The sequence below is a fragment of the Cnephaeus nilssonii genome, assembly GCF_951640355.1.
Source record: "Cnephaeus nilssonii genome assembly, chromosome: 9".
Classification (NCBI taxonomy): Eukaryota; Metazoa; Chordata; class Mammalia; order Chiroptera; family Vespertilionidae; genus Cnephaeus; species Cnephaeus nilssonii.
This window is the reverse complement of record NC_137080.1, coordinates 91209016-91228947: the sequence shown is the minus strand read 5'-3', so window position 1 is coordinate 91228947 and position 19932 is coordinate 91209016. Positions and strand designations below refer to the sequence as shown.

The 19932-nt window shown below is 51.0% G+C and overlaps 1 protein-coding gene across 3 annotated transcripts in view; it reads left to right on the top strand.

Annotated features, from left to right (window-relative positions):
* BRPF3 (bromodomain and PHD finger containing 3) overlaps window positions 1–19926 on the top strand; it is a 36631-nt gene extending 16705 nt beyond the window's left edge. For 2 of the 3 annotated variants that reach the window (XM_079780384.1, XM_079780383.1), the window contains exons 8-13: window positions 1471–1977; window positions 5001–5094; window positions 8693–8790; window positions 11936–12033; window positions 15743–15897; window positions 18628–19926. In XM_079780384.1, coding sequence (XP_079636510.1) covers window positions 1471–1977; window positions 5001–5094; window positions 8693–8790; window positions 11936–12033; window positions 15743–15897; window positions 18628–18811 — 1136 coding nt within the window. In that variant the 3' untranslated portion in view covers window positions 18812–19926. The remainder of the gene's footprint in view (window positions 1–1470; window positions 1978–5000; window positions 5095–8692; window positions 8791–11935; window positions 12034–15742; window positions 15898–18627) is intronic. The other variant, XM_079780385.1, reaches the window with a different exon arrangement.
* The last annotated feature ends 6 nt before the right edge of the window (window positions 19927–19932 follow it).

Genomic DNA, 19932 nt, shown 5'->3' with positions numbered 1-19932 from the left:
ATCTGAGCCTATGGCTTGGGAGGGACTGTCATCTTCATAGTTCAAAATGTTTGAGAATTATTTCCAGAGGGAAGGGGGCCAAATTACAGGGAATGGCCCATTTTAGATTGGCAAAGAATGGGGACATGGCTGAGAGGTCATATTTGGCTTAAAAGGGCTTTGTGTCTGTTGTGATTCTTCCTCACTCCCCATGTGGCAGCCAGCATGTGTCCCCATGGCAGTATCCCCATCCCAGGTTGTGGCAGCATAGGGTCATGCCCAGTGGCCCAGCTTGCAGCAGCTCCTAGAGCAGGAGTGGGAAACGTCCGGCCCGTGGGCCATATAAGGCCCGTGAAATCATTGGTCTGGCCCTGCCAAGGCATTAGGGGTAAGTTAATTACAGTTTGACCAAATATAGCAGGCCAATTTTTAAGGTGATCATTTGTATGGCCCCAGAATGATGTTATAAATATCCAGATGGCCCTTGGCAGAGAAAAGGTTTCCCACCCCTGAAGGATTTCGAACAAAATTCCCAGGGTTCACCTCCCAGAGATTCAGATTAGGGCAGTCTTGGCTTTGGTTTGGAATCTCAGTTTTTAAAAGTTTCGGCCATGGCCAGGTAGCTCAGTTAGTTAGAGTGCAAACCAAGATTGTGGGTTTGACCCCTGGTCAAGGCACATACAAGAATCAACCAACGAATGCATAAATAAGTAGAACAACAAATCAATCTTTCTCTCTCCCCCCTTCTCTCTCTCTCTCTTTCTCTCTTTCTCTCTCTCCCTCTCTCCCTCTCTACCTCTCTCCCTCTTTCCCTCTCCAACTCTCCCTCTCTCCCTCTCTCCCTTCTTCCCTCCTTCTCCCTTTCTCTCTAAAAATCAACATAAAAATTCTTAAAAAATAAAAGTTTCAAGGTGGTAGGTGAACAGACATGTTTGGGAATCCCCGATTTAACTTACTTGGCCTCATTTTTCCGTATCTATAAACTTATTCTTTCTGCTTGTCCTATATCCTTCATTGGGTGATATGAACCAAAATACAGTGAAAGATGGGAAAACATTTGAGTCTAATGAGAACTGTAGACTCCTAATTTGTGCAGCTGAGACTCACCTAATTAGTGATGAAACAGGCAGCCGTTGGCTTTCTCAGGTGTGGAGCAATGGTGTGTAACCCGCACCTCATCAGACTCCGCTGGTAAGCTTAAAAAGGAATGCCTCATCTTTAGAGGTCTGGTTTCAGTGGTCTGGAATAGGACTTGGGCATTGAAATTTTTAAGAAACTTCCTAGGTGATCCTAATTCATGGCCAGGGTTGAGGACTACTAGTGTTGAGAAAACTTAGTCCTACCTTCTCTTCACCTCAGACTGAGACCTGGGATGCTTCTCAAGCCTGTAACAGCTAGTGCCTTTGGTTCCTGGTTATCAGTGTCATTAGCTGGCTCATAGGGGCAGACTTTTTCTAAAATGTTCAAGCAGGTTCTCTTTTTCTCTAACAGATGACTCCAAACTGCCTCCCCCACCAACCCTGGAGCCCACGGGGCCTGCACCTTCCTTGTCTGAGCAAGAATCCCCTCCAGATCCCCCCACTCTAAAACCCATCAGTGACAACAAACCTCCAAGCCGATTCCTAAAACCCAGAAAGGTGGAAGAAGATGAGCTTTTGCGAAAATCACCTCTGCAGCTAGGGAACGAGCCATTTCAACACCTGCTCAGTGACGGTGGCATCAACAGACTGACCCTCATGGCCTCCGATGACCCTGACGGTGCCCCGCTCAGTAGTGTGGGCCGCCGCACCTCAGTCCTCTTTAAGAAGGCCAAGAATGGGGTTAAGCTGCAGAGGAGCCCAGATGGGGCCCTGGAGAACGGCGAGGACCATGGTGCAGCGGGCTCTCCTGCCTCTCCTGGCAGCATTGAGGATGAGCAGCACTCCCGGAAGCGGCCAAGGAGCAGGAGCTGTAGTGAGAGTGACGGGGAGAGGTCCTCCCAGCAGGAGGAAGAAGCAGGTGATCTGCCTGTGACTTCTCTCGCTACTTTTCCCCTGCTTCTCTGCTTTGCCTTGCCAGCCAGCACCTCCCCCAGTCGTCCAGCTCCCTAATAGCTCCTGTGGATGCCAGTAGTAGCAGTGAGGGCTCTCCGGTTCACAGTTGGGCCTGGCACATGATGAGTAGAGGCCTGGGGAAATAGGCTTTGAGCAAGTATTTTGAGAGGGCTAGCCTATGTCTGGGGCTCTCTTTGGCCCTGATGGGGATGCAAAGTTGTACTTGGTAAAATAGGTCCTGTCTTCATTTTAGTTCATTCATTCATCAGACATTTATATCAGGCATTTTTCTAGGTCAGGCGTCCTCAAACTACGGCCCGCGGGCCACATGCGGGTGTTTTTGCTGTTTTGTTTTTTTACTTCAAAATAAGATATGTGCAGTGTGCATAGGGATTTGTTCATAGTTTTTTTTAAACTATAGTCCGGCCCTCCAACGGTCTGAGGGACAGTGAACTGGCCCCCTGTTTAAAAAGTTTGAGGACCCCTGTTCTAGGTACTGGGGCAAAAGTCTCCTCCCTTGGAGGGAAGATATATTAAAGGCAAGTGAGTGGGTTGTATCTTATATTAGAAGTTTGGAGAAAAAGCTAACAGGGAAGGGGCATTAGGGATGCTGGGGTGGTATTAGTGGCCAGGAGAGGCCTTTCGAGGAGGTGACATTTGACTAAAGATCTGAAGGAGTTGAAGGTGTGAGCTGTTTGGAATCTGGGAGAAGAACATTCCAAAAAGACAGAGATAGACTAGCAGGTGCACAGGCCCTGTGTGGGAACGTGCCTGCACGTCTGAGGAACAGCGAGGGAACCAATGTGGCTGTAGGAGAGTGAGCCAGGGATGGTAGAAATGCGTCTCAGAAGTGGGTAATGGGGGCTCAGTCACTAAAGAATCCTTACTACGTGTCCAGCACCAGCTGGCCTCGGGGAGGGGCAGGTAATTAGGCTAGTTCCAGCTGCAGGAGGGTTCACAGGCTAGTGGGGAGGCTCTTGGGTGCAGAGGTGCCACAGTGCTGGACAGTAGGTGGTTGTATGTCAGGTGACAGGTAGCCCTGCTGGAGGTGTTCAGGGACCATGAACTGGAGGAGTAGGGAAAGTTGCATGAAGAGTTGATGCCTGAGTTGTCCCTAAGGGCTGAGGGCAGAATGGAAAGGAGTGGACGGGACGGAGGGGTCAGGCCCAGGTGTGTGTGGAAACAAGGACAGTCTCTGAGAGGGACAGTTTGGAGAGTCGGGAGCCAAGGCTGGATGGTGAGGTGGGCAGGAATGTGCAGGGCCCACACTGGCAGACAGAGTAGTTGAGTCTCGGTGGGATATGGAAGGCCAGCTTGCTGTGTGGGGAGGGGCCTGCTCTTGGTTGTTGCTCCTCATGTCCCTCTCATGTCCTTTTATGTGGTGGCTTTGGGATGTATGGCCAGCACATGCTTTTTCTGCTTTTCTCTCTTCCTTCCTATCACTTTGTTACCGGTAATACCTTCCCTTCCCATCTGGCCCAAGCTTCTCTGTATTAGGGGCGTAGGTTGGTATAGTCAAGAGCTTGAGGCCTGCAGTTAGGCAGACCTGCGTTCAAATTCCGTCTTCTTACCAGCTGTGCATCAAAGTAATTAGCTGGGGCAAATTGAACGGGCTGTTTCCTTATTTCTAACTGGGGGCTAGTGTCACTAGGGCTCTAAGGATGGGAAATAGTCTGTATGAGGCACTTGGCATGTAGCAGTAGATGGTAGCAGTTATCGCTGTCATCCTCTCAGCCACGTCAGGCACAGCCAAGCGACACTGAGAACACTGCTCTGAAAATGACAAGGCCTGCTACTGGGAAGCGGGCATCAGGCTCACCCAAGCCGAGAGGGCCCCCGGCTTGGGGATACCGCTAGTCTGTTCTCTAGAGCGGCTGCCCTGTGCTCAGGAATGCTTCTGCACACCCTTCTTTGACCCTCATGAAAACAGGTGTTGGTCCTTTACAGATGAGGCACCTAAGTAGCACAGCTGGCTTAGTGACTTAAATTGAGGTCACAGTGTTAGAGGCAGAGCTAGGTCAGTGTCCAGATATCTTGGCTCAGACACCTGCTCTGCCAGGTGTGACTTGCCTCACAGTTTTCTGGCCAGGGCGACTTAGAGCTCTTGACTTAGCGCTCTGACTTGCAGCACTCTGGATTGTGGTTAAGAATTGGGGGGGACAGAGGAGAGTTGAAGCTTCACAGCCAATGAGAGTCATGTCCCTGAGATGAGCAGGTAGTCTTCATCTGCCTCCAAAGGGCTGCCTGCTGTAAACAGACCTCCTCTCATTCATACTTAATAGCATCCTCCGTGAATGAGAACGTATTATCTCGACAGAAGGGGAGGCCAAGGCTTAAAGAAGAAAGGGGGCCTGTACTTGAGAGCCCAGTCTAGAACCCAGGGAATGCTGACTCCCTGTCCCAGGAAGGGCTGGTCTGCTTCAGTTCTGCGGAAAAGTCCCCCATCCTCAAGTCTGACAGGCCCTGCTGGATATCTCCAGGCGTGGTTACACAGCCCTTATCCTGCCCAACCTCCCTGACACCATCCCAAAAGAATGAAGCTAGCTGTTGCCAGTGTGTGATGGATAGGATGTGTGAGTGTTTATCTGAAGAGGCCAGGCGGGCGGGCTCCCCAAGAGGCAGAGGAGACTCCCTGATAATCGAGGCTTGAAATGAGAAGCAGATCCAGGGACTTGTAAGCCAGCCGGGGTGGGGAAGTCTTGGTGTTTCCCTTTGTAGCCAGATGACAATAACTGGAGTGAGCTGTGTTTTCCTTACAGTAAAACCAGAGGAAGGGAAAGCAAACGCAGTGTCTGCTCATTGTCCCCGCCAACATTTCTCCCAAATCTATATCAGATTCTACCACCCAAGACCATTTTCCACAGGGGTGGGCACAGCATTCTCCACCCCTCCTCGCTGCGCCCTCCTGTGGTGGCCATGCTGCAGCGAGGGGCGGGGGCGGGAGGGGAGGGGTGCTGCACTCGGGCTCACTCTGTGTGTCCTTGGCAGGCGTAACCAACGGCTTCGGAAAACACACGGAAAGCGGGTCTGACTCGGAATGTAGTTTGGGTCTCAGTGGTGGACTGGCATTTGAAGCTTGCAGGTAAGAACACTTGTCCCCAAAGCTTCACCACCTCTCCCTTTACTCTCCGTTCGGCTACAGCTTGAACCTCTTTCTGCTTATCGCTGATGTTTTCTTCCCCCACCCCTGCTGTTTCCTGAGGCCTCTGGTCTGTAACCGTGGGAGCTCCTAGAAAACAGCATGACCCTTGACCCTCAGGCCTGATCTGATTAGGAGGGGAGGGGTGATGCTGGTGCTTTACAGGGTTTATGGAGCTGAGTTTGGCTCTAGAAAGCGGGCTACCATATCTCTATTGCCCAGAGAAGTTAATATTTGAGCCAGTCCTCCACCTGTCCCCCGACCCACTCAGATAACCCAGCTCATCACAGACATGGGTTCACCCTATGCCTTTTGGGTCATCATAGCTATGGCCCCTTTAGAGGTGTGGTGTAGGGATAATAAATGAGCTGATAGGAGATTTGAAATTGCCTTTTATTAGCCAAAGGTCCCAGCTCTTTGTTGAGCTGGGGGGTGAGTTTCTTTTCCCATTCTTTTAGCTGAAGGGAGGATTGCTGATACCAGAGCCTTAATGTTTCTTCCACATGCAAGAGTTCCTTGAACCCCTGCTCTGTCTTGTGAGCTGTACAAGAAACCAGGGAGTGTGGGACTCTTGGAAATGGGCGACCCTCAGTGCCACAAAGGCTGACCTCACGGTCCCTCCATGTGGCTGCTGAATGGATTCTGCGTTCAGAGCAGGGGAGATGGTCCGGGAACGAGCACCAGAAGACTGTGTGTCTGTGCTTGAAGCACCTCCAAGGCAGGTTGGGTGTGCGTTCTGTAGGTGCCTGTTCTAACCTGGCTCCTGGGCTCCTGGTGGGTCCATGGGAAGCCCCCATACCCCGTGGGCCTGGACCGGTTCCCGCTGTTGCCCGGCCCAGCTTTCAGTGGCTCCTTTGAGGTTTCCCTCCCCACCAAACCTCAGAGTTGCCCTTTCTTACTCCCTCCCATGCTGCCCTCTACAGATACAGGGGGAGTAGATGGGAAAGAACACAGTTATCAGAGAAGAGGCAGTGATTTCAGGCTTTTCCAAGATGCTTCTAGTCTGGGCCTGGGGTGGGGTTCCTGACTCCCTTCAGAGATATCGTGCCTGGAAACCCAGTTCATTGGGGGTGGGGTAAGAGTGTCCCTTCCTACACCTTAACTAAAGGTCGAAGGTGTGTTGGGCTCTTCCCTCTGTGAAGGGCACTCTTCCCAGCTCTGGACAAGAAGCAAGCCAGGCCGGGCTCCAGTGTGCTTGCCTTGTGCAGCCTTCCAGCCAGTGCTTCTGGTCTGTCTGGGGCCCTACTCAACATGGAAAACATGTCCTTGGAAGGCATTTCCTCTTTAACTCAGTGGAATTTCAAGGTTTAAAACAGGAGATTCAGGGGCTCTGGCTGCCAGGGTTTTTTCTTAAATTTTTTTTTCTATGCTATGGTGATAAGTACATAAAGGACAATCATTAACTCGATAATCATATAATCCCAGAATTAGAAAGAACTTCTGGTCACCAATTCCACCCCACCCGCCATGTGCCCCTTGGTTTATCTGTCCTAATGATTTTCTGAGCAGGTTAGGGCTGCACCATCTTTCTATGGGTCAGTCCTTCAATTATTAATTGAGCACCTACTATGAGCCAGGAACTATACTAGGCACTGATGAGGTGTCTGCTCTCATGGAGCTTATCTTCTGAAGGGCAGAGTTGAATATTAAACCAGGAGACAGAGTAATTATAGGTTGGGTTGTCTGCTTAGGCCTGGGTAACGTGGGAGAGAGGCTGAAATGCAGGTGATGGTTAAGTCACTTGTGCTTTTTTCTTTTCCTTTTTTTAAATTTTATTTATTGATTTGAGAGAGGTAGCAGGGGGAGAGGGGGGAAAGGGTTGGGAGGGAGAGAGAGAGAGAGAAACATTGATTTGTTCCGCTTATTTATGCATTCATTGGTTGCTTCTTGTATGTGTCCTGACTGGGGATCAAACCTGCAACCTTGGTGTATCCAGACAAAGCTCTAACCAACTGAGCTGCCTGGCTAGGGCACACTTGTGCTTTTTCCTATGAAACAGGAAAATACAGACCTAGTTTTGGTGTTGTATCCATTTTCTTTGAGCTTATCCTTCTCAGAGTTCATCATTTGATAGTACATTAGTAGTTTATAATATTTAAAGTGAGACATTAAAATTTACTGCCCTTCATATAATGTTATAGAACTGCCACTTATTGAGTGTTTGGTATGTGTTGTATGTGCACTTCCTGAGTGCTTCCTGTGTATTAATCCATTAAGTCCTCACAGCAACACATGGGGGACACGAGCATCAAAGAGGTTGAGTAACTTGCTCAAGGTCACAGAACTATTGAGTAAAGAGCTGGGTTCTGAACCCAGGAAGTCTGGCTCCCCAGTTTAATCTCTTAATCACTTTGCTGGGCCCTCTTCTGTTGTATTTGAAGATGTCTTCTCAGATCCATGATGTGAACTTGGAGAGGCTTTCCTAATAAAACTACTAGTACCTTCTATTTTATAAGGCCTCAGAGTCTCTAGGCTCAGTGACAGATTTTTGTAGGGTGAGTGGGAACCGAAGCCTAAATGTGAATTGGGTGTTCTTTGTGTTTTTCCAAACAAGCCTTCATTTTGACTAGCAGGAAAAAAACTCCCAACCTACTACTTACTGAAGGATTATGGTTCATTGAGTTCTGGTTGTGCAGGTGTTCTGTATTAGACATGATACAGACAGTCCGATTCAATAAACCAGCCAGTCCTAACCCTGGCCGCCTCTTGTCCCACCAGAGGTCTCTTAGCATTTCTGTTCTTCTGCAAATTGTTGGCCTGTCTTTTAAGCACTTTTTTAGTTGAAAAAATTCTATAGTGGTAATATTTTTTAAAGTTTGGCTGGAAAGAAAGCCCTAGGCACATTATTTTTAGCAGAGACTCCCAACTATGGTTGTGCATTAGAATTGCATTGGGAGCTACTTAAAAATACTGATGCCTCTGTGGGTTCAAGTTATACCATTACTCTGGTATTACTGTTCTCATTTTTGCTTATTACCTTTAGTCTTTGTCTAATTTTTTTAATCTCCTTACAGTAGCCATGTTAAAAAAAATCCATCTTTGTCTAAGAAAAATTCACACACATAAAGTGACAGTGAGAAGTGGAATTTTTCCCAATTTAAAAATGTCTTTTCTAATTAAAGAAGTAGGACAAGTCCTTTAAAAAATTTGGGAAAGAGGCAGATTTTTATACCTCTAAAAAGTAAATTGATTTCTAAAGAACAAGCAATATGAGCCACAGAGCAAAGAATTCTGGGCAGATGTGAGATGGGCCTTCCTCAAGCTGCCTGGGATGAGCTTTGCTCTGGATGAAGTCCAAGGGCCCGCGGGCACGTCTTGCCAGGTTCAGTCCTTTCACATGGGGGAAATGGTTCCTCCAAGCCTCATGGGAACTTTCTGAAATGTATCATGGCTTAGTGTGAGTTTTTAGGGGAAGGTGAGAAACCATTCTCCTTGCAGGGTTTATGCAGCTCCACTCCTGTCAGCCATTAGGGAGCAGGAGTCGGGGTGTTAGTCATTGAATTGCTCCTTTCTTCCCCTTCCCTCCCTGCTCTGTATGCAGTGGTCTGGTGCCCCCCAAACGCAGCCGTGGGAAGCCAGCCTTGTCTCGAGTGCCCTTCCTGGAAAGTGTGAACGGAGACTCTGACTACAGCGGCTCAGGTGAGGAGCAATGTACAGATGGATTTGGGGGTGGGGATGGGCCTTCCGGAGAACCAGCTCTGTGGTCTGCCTAGACTGTGAGCTCTTCGAAATCCTTGGGCACTGGGCAGGGTCTTCCTTCCCAGGTCATTCATAGTCATTTTTATTTTCCCCCCAATTCATCTTAAATTTGAATTGGTAATAGATGCCTATGGTAACAAAAATCAGAAAGGTATAAAAGGGTGTGTCATGGAAAACCAGTGCTCCCCTCCTGAGGACAACCACTGCTGGCAGTTTCTTTTGTCTTTCCAGGTGTAACCCTTACACACACAAGCCAAAACTCCTGTACGTGTAGGAGAGTGACTAGAGAAGCCTACTCTGCATGTGCCCCTCTAAACCGGGGCTGGGGACCGTCGGGCCCGCAGGCCGTATAAGGCCCGCAGTCATTTGGTCTGGGCCTGCCAAGGCGTTAGCGGGGAGCTAATTAAATGTTCGACCAAATACAGCAGGCTAATTTGTAAGTTGGTAATTTTGTATGGCCTGCGAATGGTGTCTTAAATATCCAGGTGGCCCTTGGCAGAAACAAGTTTCCCTACCCCTGCTCTAAACCATGCTTTTTTCTTTTCAGTTAATAATATATCTTTAGAGATCCTTCGGTGGTTTTCATCGTCTGCCTAATGTCCCATTATATAGGAGTGCATCATGTACTTAGCCAGCTCTCTACAGATGCACATTTCGATTGTTCTCACTGATGTGCTATAATGAGTGTTGCAGTGAGCAACCTTGTACATGGATCATTTTGTATTTGTGGGGGGTGTATCTATAGAAGTGGAGTGGCGGCGCTGAAGGAAGTGTGCATTTGTAATCTCAGTAAATACTGCCTGTCTTCCCTCCCTGGAGTCATCGGTGATAGCCTGGATCCCTGAATCACACACGTGACCTGTCATTTCATGTGATCCAGTGCTTCCAGCCTTCTCATGACACACACTGCAGCTGGTCCAAACAGTGAAATGCGTGGGTCTTTTCTCCTTAGACGGAGGGAATAAAGGGCAGGGCGGGCCCGAGGAGAGGCCTGGGTGCTGCTCAGGATGAGCAGATGCGGGTGTGTGCTCTCTGGATGCCTGCTGTGTGCTCTCTGGATGCCTGTCCTAAAAGCTCTCATCAGGCTGCAGGGCTTCTCTTCTCTTTCCTTTTCCCAGCCGCGTTATCTTCCCTTGGCCTCCCTGTTTTTCTTGTATGTGTTATGAATGCAAGCCTGCGTGTTTCATTACTGCCGACTGTCAGCACCCAGGAGGCAAGGCTCACATCTAGATACAAAATTAGGAGAGGATTGGCATGTACTTGGTGCTTCTGCTGGTGACATTTTGATATTTTATTCTTATTTTTAAAACCACATACTTATTAAAATGCTACTGAAGGAAATTGACCTCCCACTGTTTCATCACCTTAGCATAGTTGTCTTCATTTCTGTGTTGCCTTCTACACATTTCAGACACATTTTTAACAAAATGCTAACCTAAAACACATGCTCTTCTGTATTCTCCCTTTTTCAGTGTTTCCTTCATATCGACATAATCTTTATATGTCTTCATCACTAGAACAATGTATCTTTCAATCAGTTCATTATAATTAACCCTTCAGCCCTAGCTGGTTTGGCTCAGTGGATAGAGCGTTGGCCTGAGGATTGAAGGATCCCGGGTTCAATTCCAGTCAAGGACATGTACCTTGGTTGCAGGCTCCCAGCCTTGGTGGGAGTGTGTGCGGGAGGCAACCAATTGATGTGTCTGTCACATCAATGTTTCTCTCTCTCCCACTTTCTTCTACTCTCTCTAAAAATCAATGGAAAAATGTCCTTGCGTGAGAATAATAAAAAAAAAAAAGATTAAAAAAATTTTAACCCTTCAATTGTTAGACACTTGATTATTTCCGAGTTTATACATAGTAAACCGATATTTTTGTTCAAAATCTTTTTATTTGGTTTTAAAGTTATTTTCTTCGACTAAGTTTCCAGGGAAGGAATTTACTGGAGCAGATGGTTCATACTTTTTTTTATAGCTCTTGAGACTTACACCAAATTGCATTCTGGGAGGATTGGCTGGTCTGCAGTTCCCTCAGCCTGCCTCTGCGGAATTGGGTGTTATCTTTTTGTTATTATTGCTATTGACTCAATAGGTAGAAACAATACCTCATTATTAGTAGTACATTTTTAAGAAATCATAAGTGGGGATGGTAATGTTCCCTTAGAAACATAATGTCCACTCTGAGATTTGGGCCTTTTTCCTTGGTTTCCCCGGTTATAGTGACGGGGAGGGGAAGGGCGGCTCCTCTGTGTGTTAGATGTTTTGTAAAGCGCCCACCCATGTGTGCTAGTGCATTGGGTGCAGAACAGAGGAAACTCCGGGTAGACACCCAGTGGGAGCTTTGATAAAAGTAGGCAGGGGAAGGCCCTGCAGACCTGCTTGGCCCTGCTGAGTGCTGTGATCCAGGTGACCTGTGGCCAGGTGTGGCCGTGTCAGAAAAGAACTCACTTAGCAAGTGGTTTTACTGCGAAGTCGGTCCCAGGCGTCTTTTTCCATGAAGCCTCCATCGTGAGGACTCCACTTGGAGGTCCAGGGAGCGGTCTGTGGCTCTGCCCAAGCCGCGTGATGGTTCTTCTCCCGGGGCCCTGGTAATGAAGCAGTTACGTTTTCCAAGGAGCGCTATCCAGAGGTCAGCACAGTATGTAGGGCCCATGAGCTAAGAATGGTTTTTATGTTTTCAGGTGATTGAAAAAACACACCAAAAAAATGATATTTTGTAATATGTGAAAATTACAAGAAATTCAAATTTCAGTTCCAAAAATAAAGTTTTATTGGGATACAGCCACACTCATCCATTTACAGATTATCTATGGCTGCTTCCTTGCTGCAAAGCAGAGTTGAGTAGTTGCAGCAGAGACCATGTGGTCCACAAACGTAAAGTATTTACTCTTGGCCCTTTATCGACCAAGTTTGCCAACCCCTAATCTAGTCTAAGAGCTTCCAAGGAAGGGGCAGGGAAGAGGAAGGGTGGAGGGGATGTTTCTGACTCATTCCTAGGCTGCCCCAGTCAAATGGAGGCCACAGGCAGGCCTGGGCAAAATTCCAAGTTCCCTTTGGGCACTGTCTCCTCCCCTCCCCCACCCCAGGCAGAAGCCTCCTGATGCCCTTTGAAGACCGTGGAGACCTGGAGCCCCTGGAGCTGGTGTGGGCCAAGTGCCGAGGCTATCCCTCCTACCCTGCCTTGGTGAGTCTGCCCCAGATGCCACCCTCCTCCCTCCCTGGGCGATTCTGGCCCCTGCCTTGCCCCAGGGGCTTATCTGATTGGATCAAGCCATCAGAGTGTGGTGGGAGTCAGGGCGCCTTCCAGCCTTGGGTGGGTCAAACCAGCAAGGCTCCCAGCTTGGGAAAACAGAGACTAGAGCTCTTAGGGATTTGTTTGCTAATGCCTAAAACTAATATGTGCTCATTATAGAGAATCTTAAAAGCTGCTAATCATGCTTAGGTGTTTTATTAAACATTTGTCATGCTAATTGGAATACTGAGGAAGGTATGGTTATTTTCATTTTTATGGGGGAAAACTGAGGATCCATTTGTTACTCTTGTCATCTAGCTATTAAATGGCAGGGTTGCAATTTGAGTTAGAGCTTAAAATGTGTGATGCCTGTGTTCTGAGCCACTGAGTTCAAAATCACCTATAGTCCCGTCTGTTCAGAGGTAACCTTGGTGTATATCCACTCAGTCTTTTTTTTTTTTTTTTTTGGTTCAAAAAAGATATGTGCATATCTAAGACCATGGTCTGTTTAACCTCCCTTTCACTTAACAGCATACCATGCGCTTGCATGTCTCATGCCTTCAAATACTCTTCATCAATATCACATTAATGACTGCATTGTCTTCAGTCCTGTGCATGTACTTACCTTATTTTAACCATTCCCTAACTGCTCATTTAAGTTGTTTTGGATTTTTCACTATGATAAATAACCAGCAAGAAATATTGTGGTTTTGCCTTTGTGCACATCCCTGATTATTTCTTTACAGGGAATTCTTAGGAGTGCCTTCTTGAGGCAAAGTCGATACAAATTCTGATACAAATTGCCAGGTTGCCCTTTAGAAAGTTCCAGGTTATACTCCCACCAGCAGTAGCTAAAAATTCTATTTTTATAATTGATTGTTATTTCTTAGAGCTCTTTATGTATTGGGGAGGTCATGTCCATCTGGCCCTGGAAGATGCTGCTTCTAACCTTTGGGGCTTGTCAGAATCGTCCAGGGGAATTTTTTAAACAATGCAGATACTGATGGTCCATCTCAGAACTACCACATTAGACGCTCTGAGGCCAGATTGACATGACTATTTCTTAAAAGCTTCCCAGATGATCTGTAGCCAAGTTTGAGAACCACCACCAACCTCGTGCGTGCACCCAGAGCTCATTCATGTGTGTGGCTCTTTCCAGCAGCCTCTTAAAGGAGGGTAAGAGCCTTACTGGACAGGCAAGGAAACCACAGCTCCAAGGTTATACACCTTGCTGGAGCCCCACTGGAACCCAGGTGGCCTGTCTCACCGCCTTAGCAGTGGCAGGCGTTGGGATCCATGCTGTCATCCGGCACTGAGGAGGCTGGGCCCAGGCCTGTCCTCCCAGTGCTCCGGGCCCTGCTCTTCCTGAGACTACCAGCTTGGTCCCTGCAGAAGTGATCAAGGCTGCGCAGGTTTTGTTGTTTTTAATGTCACTGCAAAAAAAAGCCACGAAAACTAATCTTTTTTTTTCTTTTCTAATTACCTTCTTAATGATACATTTTCTTTCGTGATTAAAGAAATTCAATCATCGCCTGAATCCAATCACCTGAACACAATCTGTGTTATTTTGGTTTATACTCTACTGTGCTTACCTAAATGTGTACAGTTGACCTTCGAATAACATGGGTTTGAACTGTGTGGGTCCACTCACTCTTGCATTTTTTTTCAATAAACACACAGCTGGCCCTCTGTAGACCCAGGGTTCCCATCTGCAGATGCAGAGGGCTCACTGTATAAGGGACTTGACCATCCTTGGATTTCGGTAACCACAGGGGTCCTGGAACCAATCCCCCATGGATACCAAGAGACAAATATAGTTAAGTTTTGGGGGAATCAGAAGCTATACTAAGATTTTCAACGGCACACATGGTCGGTGTCTCTAACAGCTGTGTTCAAGGATCAGCTGTACTTGCATCCATAGTGGGTATTCAGTTTTTAAATTTAGGATTTTTGTAATGGTTTTTGCTTTTCTATAAAGTAATGTATCTAATTAAAGCAGTTTTGGAAAAATAGAGAAAAGCCACATACATCCCCACCATTCTAACATGCCAACTGTAAGCATTTTGTGTTCCTTCTGTTTGTTGTTTATATATTACAGCTGTAATAGTGAAGGCACACATTTATTATGTTAAAGTTTATCACAAACTTTATCTCCATGTCATTTTGCATCTGCATAACATTTGAGTGAATGGACCGTCCTTTATTACTTGGGGGCCCATTTGCCTCTGTCTGCTTTAAGAAGGGAGCAGAGCTCTCCTCAGCGGCAGCTTACCCACCTTGCTTCTGCCTTGAGGGACATTCCTCACCATCCACCCCACCGCCCATGACCAGCATGGCTGAGTCAAGGGGAAACAGAGTAATGGAGGAAGCTCAGGAGGCTTGTATGTTGGTTTCCATTAGGACCCTGAGCGTCAGTCCCAGGAGGGACAGACAGGCTGGGAGACGGGGTTTTGACCAAATCACACAGCTGGGGACAGGGTAGGTGTGGTTCTTCCTTGGAGTAAACTCTTAACCAGAGCACCTGCCTTCAGCTGCTTGTCTCGAGAGGGATGTAGAGGCTGGCCGACACCCGAAGGTAACTAAAAGCGCTTTATTGTGGAAGAGGCCCCTGGGACAGGGCTGGAAGTTCAGATTGCTCCATCTCTGGAGAAAGCTGCTCCCTTAGGAGGTTTCCAAGGCCCTCTGGCCTTAGCACACGCGACGGCCAGCCAGTTGCTCTGGAGGAGGGGCTGTGTGCAGGCAGTGGGCAGCAGAGGCCCAAGCGGGTTCAGGTGCTTGGGTTTAGTCCCAGCCGTGGCCTCAAGCAGCTACAACTCCTTCGGTCCTTGGTGGTTTCCTCTCAGTTAATAGCTGTCCGAGACTTCTCAGCATCAGCACGAGGATGAAATGAGCTGGCCACGTGTGACTAGTGAGGAGCTTTGGTGGCTTGTCGGTGCTCCATGACGCTGGAGAACTGGTGGTTGATTACCGGGCATTTCGCCGAGCCCCTGCCCTTGTGCCGCATGCAGCCTTGAGGATTCATTAGTCCAGTGGCCCTGGTTTCAGCCACACCATTGTCCCTTCCCAGCAACCCAAGCTCAGTCTTCCAGCTTCTCTCTTATCTTACGTGGAGGTGCCACAAATGTACCTGGTCCACACACCAGGGAGAGTTACAGTCAGACAAGAAGGCGGTGGGTAACCAGAGGCTGTTAGGCTAGAACCGAAGGATGGGCCCCTGTGAGGCAGAACCTCTTCACAGCTGGGGGTCTGGGAAGGCCCTGAGCATCGAAGTGAATTGCCAGGTTCTAAAGGAAAAATGCCTCCACTCCCCTCCTCTCAGGGACACTGGGAGGAAGGAGTCTGCCTGTCTGCGCTGGACATCAGAGGCACCCACCCACTTGCCTCCCCCAGGCTGGGCTCCCGTCACTTCTGTTTCAGCTCCGGGCCCTGACAGTTCGGGGAGCAAGCTTCTCCCTCTGCTGAAGGACTGGGTGGGCAGGGCCAAAGGATTAGGACAGAGCTGGGGAAATAGTCAATCTCCATTTTGGGGTACTGAGAGTCGTGGAAGAAGTCTACCTCCGTCGCTTGTTTGTGGGGTGGTTTGGTGGTGAGTCCTGGGGTGGGCTGCCCTGCTCACCCCGTCCACCCCCCAGCTGAGTGCCATCTCCTTTCCCACCTCCAGATCATCGATCCCAAGATGCCCCGGGAGGGCCTCCTGCACAATGGCGTCCCCATCCCTGTCCCCCCACTGGATGTGCTGAAGCTGGGAGAGCAGAAACAGGCCGAGGCTGGAGAGAAGCTCTTCCTTGTCCTCTTTTTTGACAACAAGCGCACCTGGTGAGTGGGCGCTGCTGCTGGGAAGGTGCAGGGTGCCGGCTGAGGGGCTGTGCAGTCTGCGTTGCTGAGAGATGCACAGAGGCGCAGGTGAGGCGCTACCTGCCAGCAGCTGGCCTGCACTTGCCATGTTAGCAGTAACTTAGTGTTACTAACAACACCGATTAGTAGTGTTAATAGTAACTGAGCCCAGATGCCCTGGGAAAACTCTGACATGGCAATTTTATTCAGGAGGCTTACTGGGGCTGTGGGACCAAGAGACACAGTATTGGGGGAGAGCCTTGGGGACGAGGGACACGAGGGACGCAGCATTGGGGGAGCTGTGGGGATGAGGGATGCAGCATTGGGGGGAGCTGTGGGGATGAGGGATGCAGCATTGGGGGGAGCTGTGGGGATGAGGGATGCAGCATTGGGGGGAGCTGTGGGGATGAGGGATGCAGCATTGGGGGGAGCTGTGGGATGAGGGACGCAGCATTGGGGGAGCTGTGGGGATGAGGGATGCAGCATTGGGGGGAGCTGTGGGGATGAGGGACGCAGCATTGGGGGAGCTGTGGGGATGAGGGACGCAGCATTGGGGGAGCTGTGGGATGAGGGACGCAGCATTGGGGGAGCTGTGGGGATGAGGGACGAAGCATTGGGGGGAGCTGTGGGGATGAGGGATGCAGCATTGGGGGGAGCTGTGGGGACGAGGGACGTAGCATTGGGGTAGCTGTGGGATGAGGGACGTAGCATTGGGGGAGCTGTGGGATGAGGGACACAGCATTGGGGGGAGCTTTGCGGACGGGGGACGCAGCATTGGGGAGCTGTGGGGACGAGGGACGCAGCATTGGGGGAGCTGTGGGGACGGGGGACGCAGCATTGGGGGAGCTGTGGGATGAGGGACGCAGCATTGGGGGAGCTGTGGGATGAGGGACGCAGCATTGGGGGAGCTGTGGGATGAGGGACGCAGCATTGGGGGGAGCTGTGGGATGAGGGACGTAGCATTGGGGTAGCTGTGGGGACGAGGGACGTAGCATTGGGGGAGCTGTGGGGACGAGGGACGCAGCATTGGGGGAGCTGTGGGGACGAGGGACGCAGCATTGGGGGAGCTGTGGGGACGGGGGACGCAGCATTGGGGGAGCTGTGGGATGAGGGACGCAGCATTGGGGGAGCTGTGGGATGAGGGACGCAGCATTGGGGGAGCTGTGGGATGAGGGACGCAGCATTGGGGGGAGCTGTGGGATGAGGGACGTAGCATTGGGGTAGCTGTGGGGACGAGGGACGTAGCATTGGGGGAGCTGTGGGGACGAGGGACGCAGCAATTGGGGGAGCTGTGGGGACGGGGGACGCAGCATTGGGGGAGCTGTGGGATGAGGGACGCAGCATTGGGGGGAGCTGTGGGATGAGGGACGCAGCATTGGGGGGAGCTGTGGGATGAGGGACGCAGCATTGGGGGAGCTGTGGGATGAGGGACGCAGCATTGGGGGAACTGTGGGATGAGGGACGCAGCATTGGGGGAGCTGTGGGATCAGGGACACAGCATTGGGGGAGCTGTGGGATGAGGGACGCAGCATTGGGGGAGCTGTGGGATGAGGGACGCAGCATTGGGGAGCTGTGGGATGAGGGACGCAGCATTGGGGGAGCTGTGGGATGAGGGACGCAGCATTGGGGGAGCTGTGGGATGAGGGACGCAGCATTGGGGGAGCTGTGGGATGAGGGACGCAGCATTGGGGGGAGCTGTGGGATGAGGGACGCAGCTTTGGGGGAGCTGTGGGGACGGGGGACGCAGCATTGGAGAAGAAAATGTTGAACTGCGATGCTCTCGCCATAGAGGCTTCAGCTGACCTTATGGGGAGCTCTGGAGCTGGGCGGCTCGGTAGCCAAATCAGAAATTGAGGCTGTGCCTTTGTACCCCCAGGCCAACTAGACATTGAATGCTGGCTGCCCCTGGGGAGGGAGAACCTTGGGCCAGGCAGCTCCCTCTCGGTAGGTGATTCCGGGAGAGACCCCAGCAGGGAGCCCGTCAGCTGCCCATCAGCTGCTGAACACCCAGTGGCTGCAGGAATTCTGTCTCGGTCCTGGCCAGGGGCTGGGCGCGGGGCCCACTGCAAGGCATGCTTGCGCATTGCTGGTGAGCACTTCAGGCTTCTCAGCACCAGCAGGAGCTTCCCCTTTGCTTCCATGGAATGAGGCGGTAGGAGGAGCTAGTGAGAATGATAATAATGATAAAAATGGCTGCCATTTATGTTTCCTCGGTGTCCTTAATGTGAATTACTTTGCATTTATCCTCATTTATACAGACGAGGAAAGCCAGGGCTCCACAGTCCAAACTAAGATACAAACTCGGATCTCACCTGAAGGATGGGCTCTTAGCCACAGGTTGGATTCACCGGGTGACATATTTTTATAAAGTACCAGGTTCAGGCCCCCAGGGATCAGTTCGTTAATGCCTGGCATCAGCCCCACTTCCTAGCAGAGCTCCCCGATTCTGCAAGGGGCGAGCCCGGAGCCCTCCGATGGCTCAGCCAGTCCCAGAGGCAGCACACGGGCCTGTCCTGGCTCCTGCCCTGACTACCTCCCGAGCAGAGAGGGGGCTGACAGCAAAAACAGGTCCCTTGGTGGCCTCCTTTCTGAGGTGTCCCAGTCTGCCTGTCCCTTCCCTACTGTGCGCTGGTCCTGGGCAAGCAGGCGCTGAGGGCACCCTCGTGGACCAACTCACCCAGGCCCAGGCATCTTACTGTGATTGTATTTTAGGCAGTGGCTTCCGAGAGATAAAGTCCTGCCCCTGGGCGTGGAAGACACCGTGGACAAGCTCAAGATGCTGGAAGGTCGCAAGACTAGCATCCGCAAGTCAGTGCAGGTGGCCTACGACCGAGCTATGATCCACCTGAGCCGTGTCCGGGGGCCCCACTCCTTCGTCCCCTCCAGCTACCTGTAAGGGCGGGCCCGGCCTGGGTCTGCCTGCCCTGCCTCGGTCCCCTTCATAGCAGGCCAGGGGCTGCCTGGGCTGAGGCCCCAGTTTTGACAAACTGCATGGTCCCCCAGTTGGGCCTACTGTGTGCCAAAAACTCCCACCTGAGCTCCCTCAGGGGCTGGGTCCACTGAAGAACCAGTTAGAAGTAGAAGCAGCTGGGAGGCCCAGCAAGGAGAGGGACCTGGCCTCAGAGGCAGGGGTCCCGTGCTCTTTAGGGTGTGCGGCCCCTCCACCCCACTCCCAGGTAACCACACCTCAGGTGAGCGAGGCGCTGACATGACCCCAGAGGTGCTGTGGGTACACTCGGGTCCCGTGGGGAGTGTCAGTGAGCTCACCCCCCCCCCCCCCCAATCCTCCAATCACCCATTCTCACACCTCTTCCCCATCCCACCTGCACCTCCGCCCAGTCTTTCCCCTTCTTCCTTTCCTTTCTCTTGTGCCAAACTGACAGAAACCATTACCAAATTGGTCTTTGTGTTTCCCTTTGAGGCCAGCTGCTATGCTAGGTGGGTGCCTCCGCCTGGCTCCTCGGGGCCCAGAACAGAGGCCAGCCTGCCACTCGGGTGACCCCTCCACCAGCACATGCCCCTGCCCCCTGCGGCTCCCCCTCCCGCTGACCCTTACGTCTGCAGACACCCAGCTGTGAGAGCTTCCCCCTGGGATTGAGGGGGGCTCCTGCCCTCGTCCTGTCTGGCCAAGAGGCAGGCTGAGGCTGGGCGGCTCCTGGCAGCACACGGGCTGGCCGTGGGAGTGTCCCCCTGCCCACTTGGAGGTGGCGGCTTGTTGAGGTGGAGCCCGTCTGCCCTTCCTTCTTCCTCTCCGCTCCTGGGGGCCTTTTTGTTTTCTGCAACGGCGGCCTCTAAGCCCCGTCCACCCCATGGACGGCGTGGTGCCTGCAGTACGGTGTCTCCGGCCCTGCCCCGCCTGGCCGCCCCACTTCCCAGCTCCAGGGAAGCCTGCACTTTTATTTCAGACCCTCTGCCCCTCCCTCTTTCTCCTCACCCCCTCCCACCATCACCTTCTCCAAAACGGAAGGACAAAAGCTGTGAAATGGGAAGCTGACTGACAAAGCACGACTTTCAGAG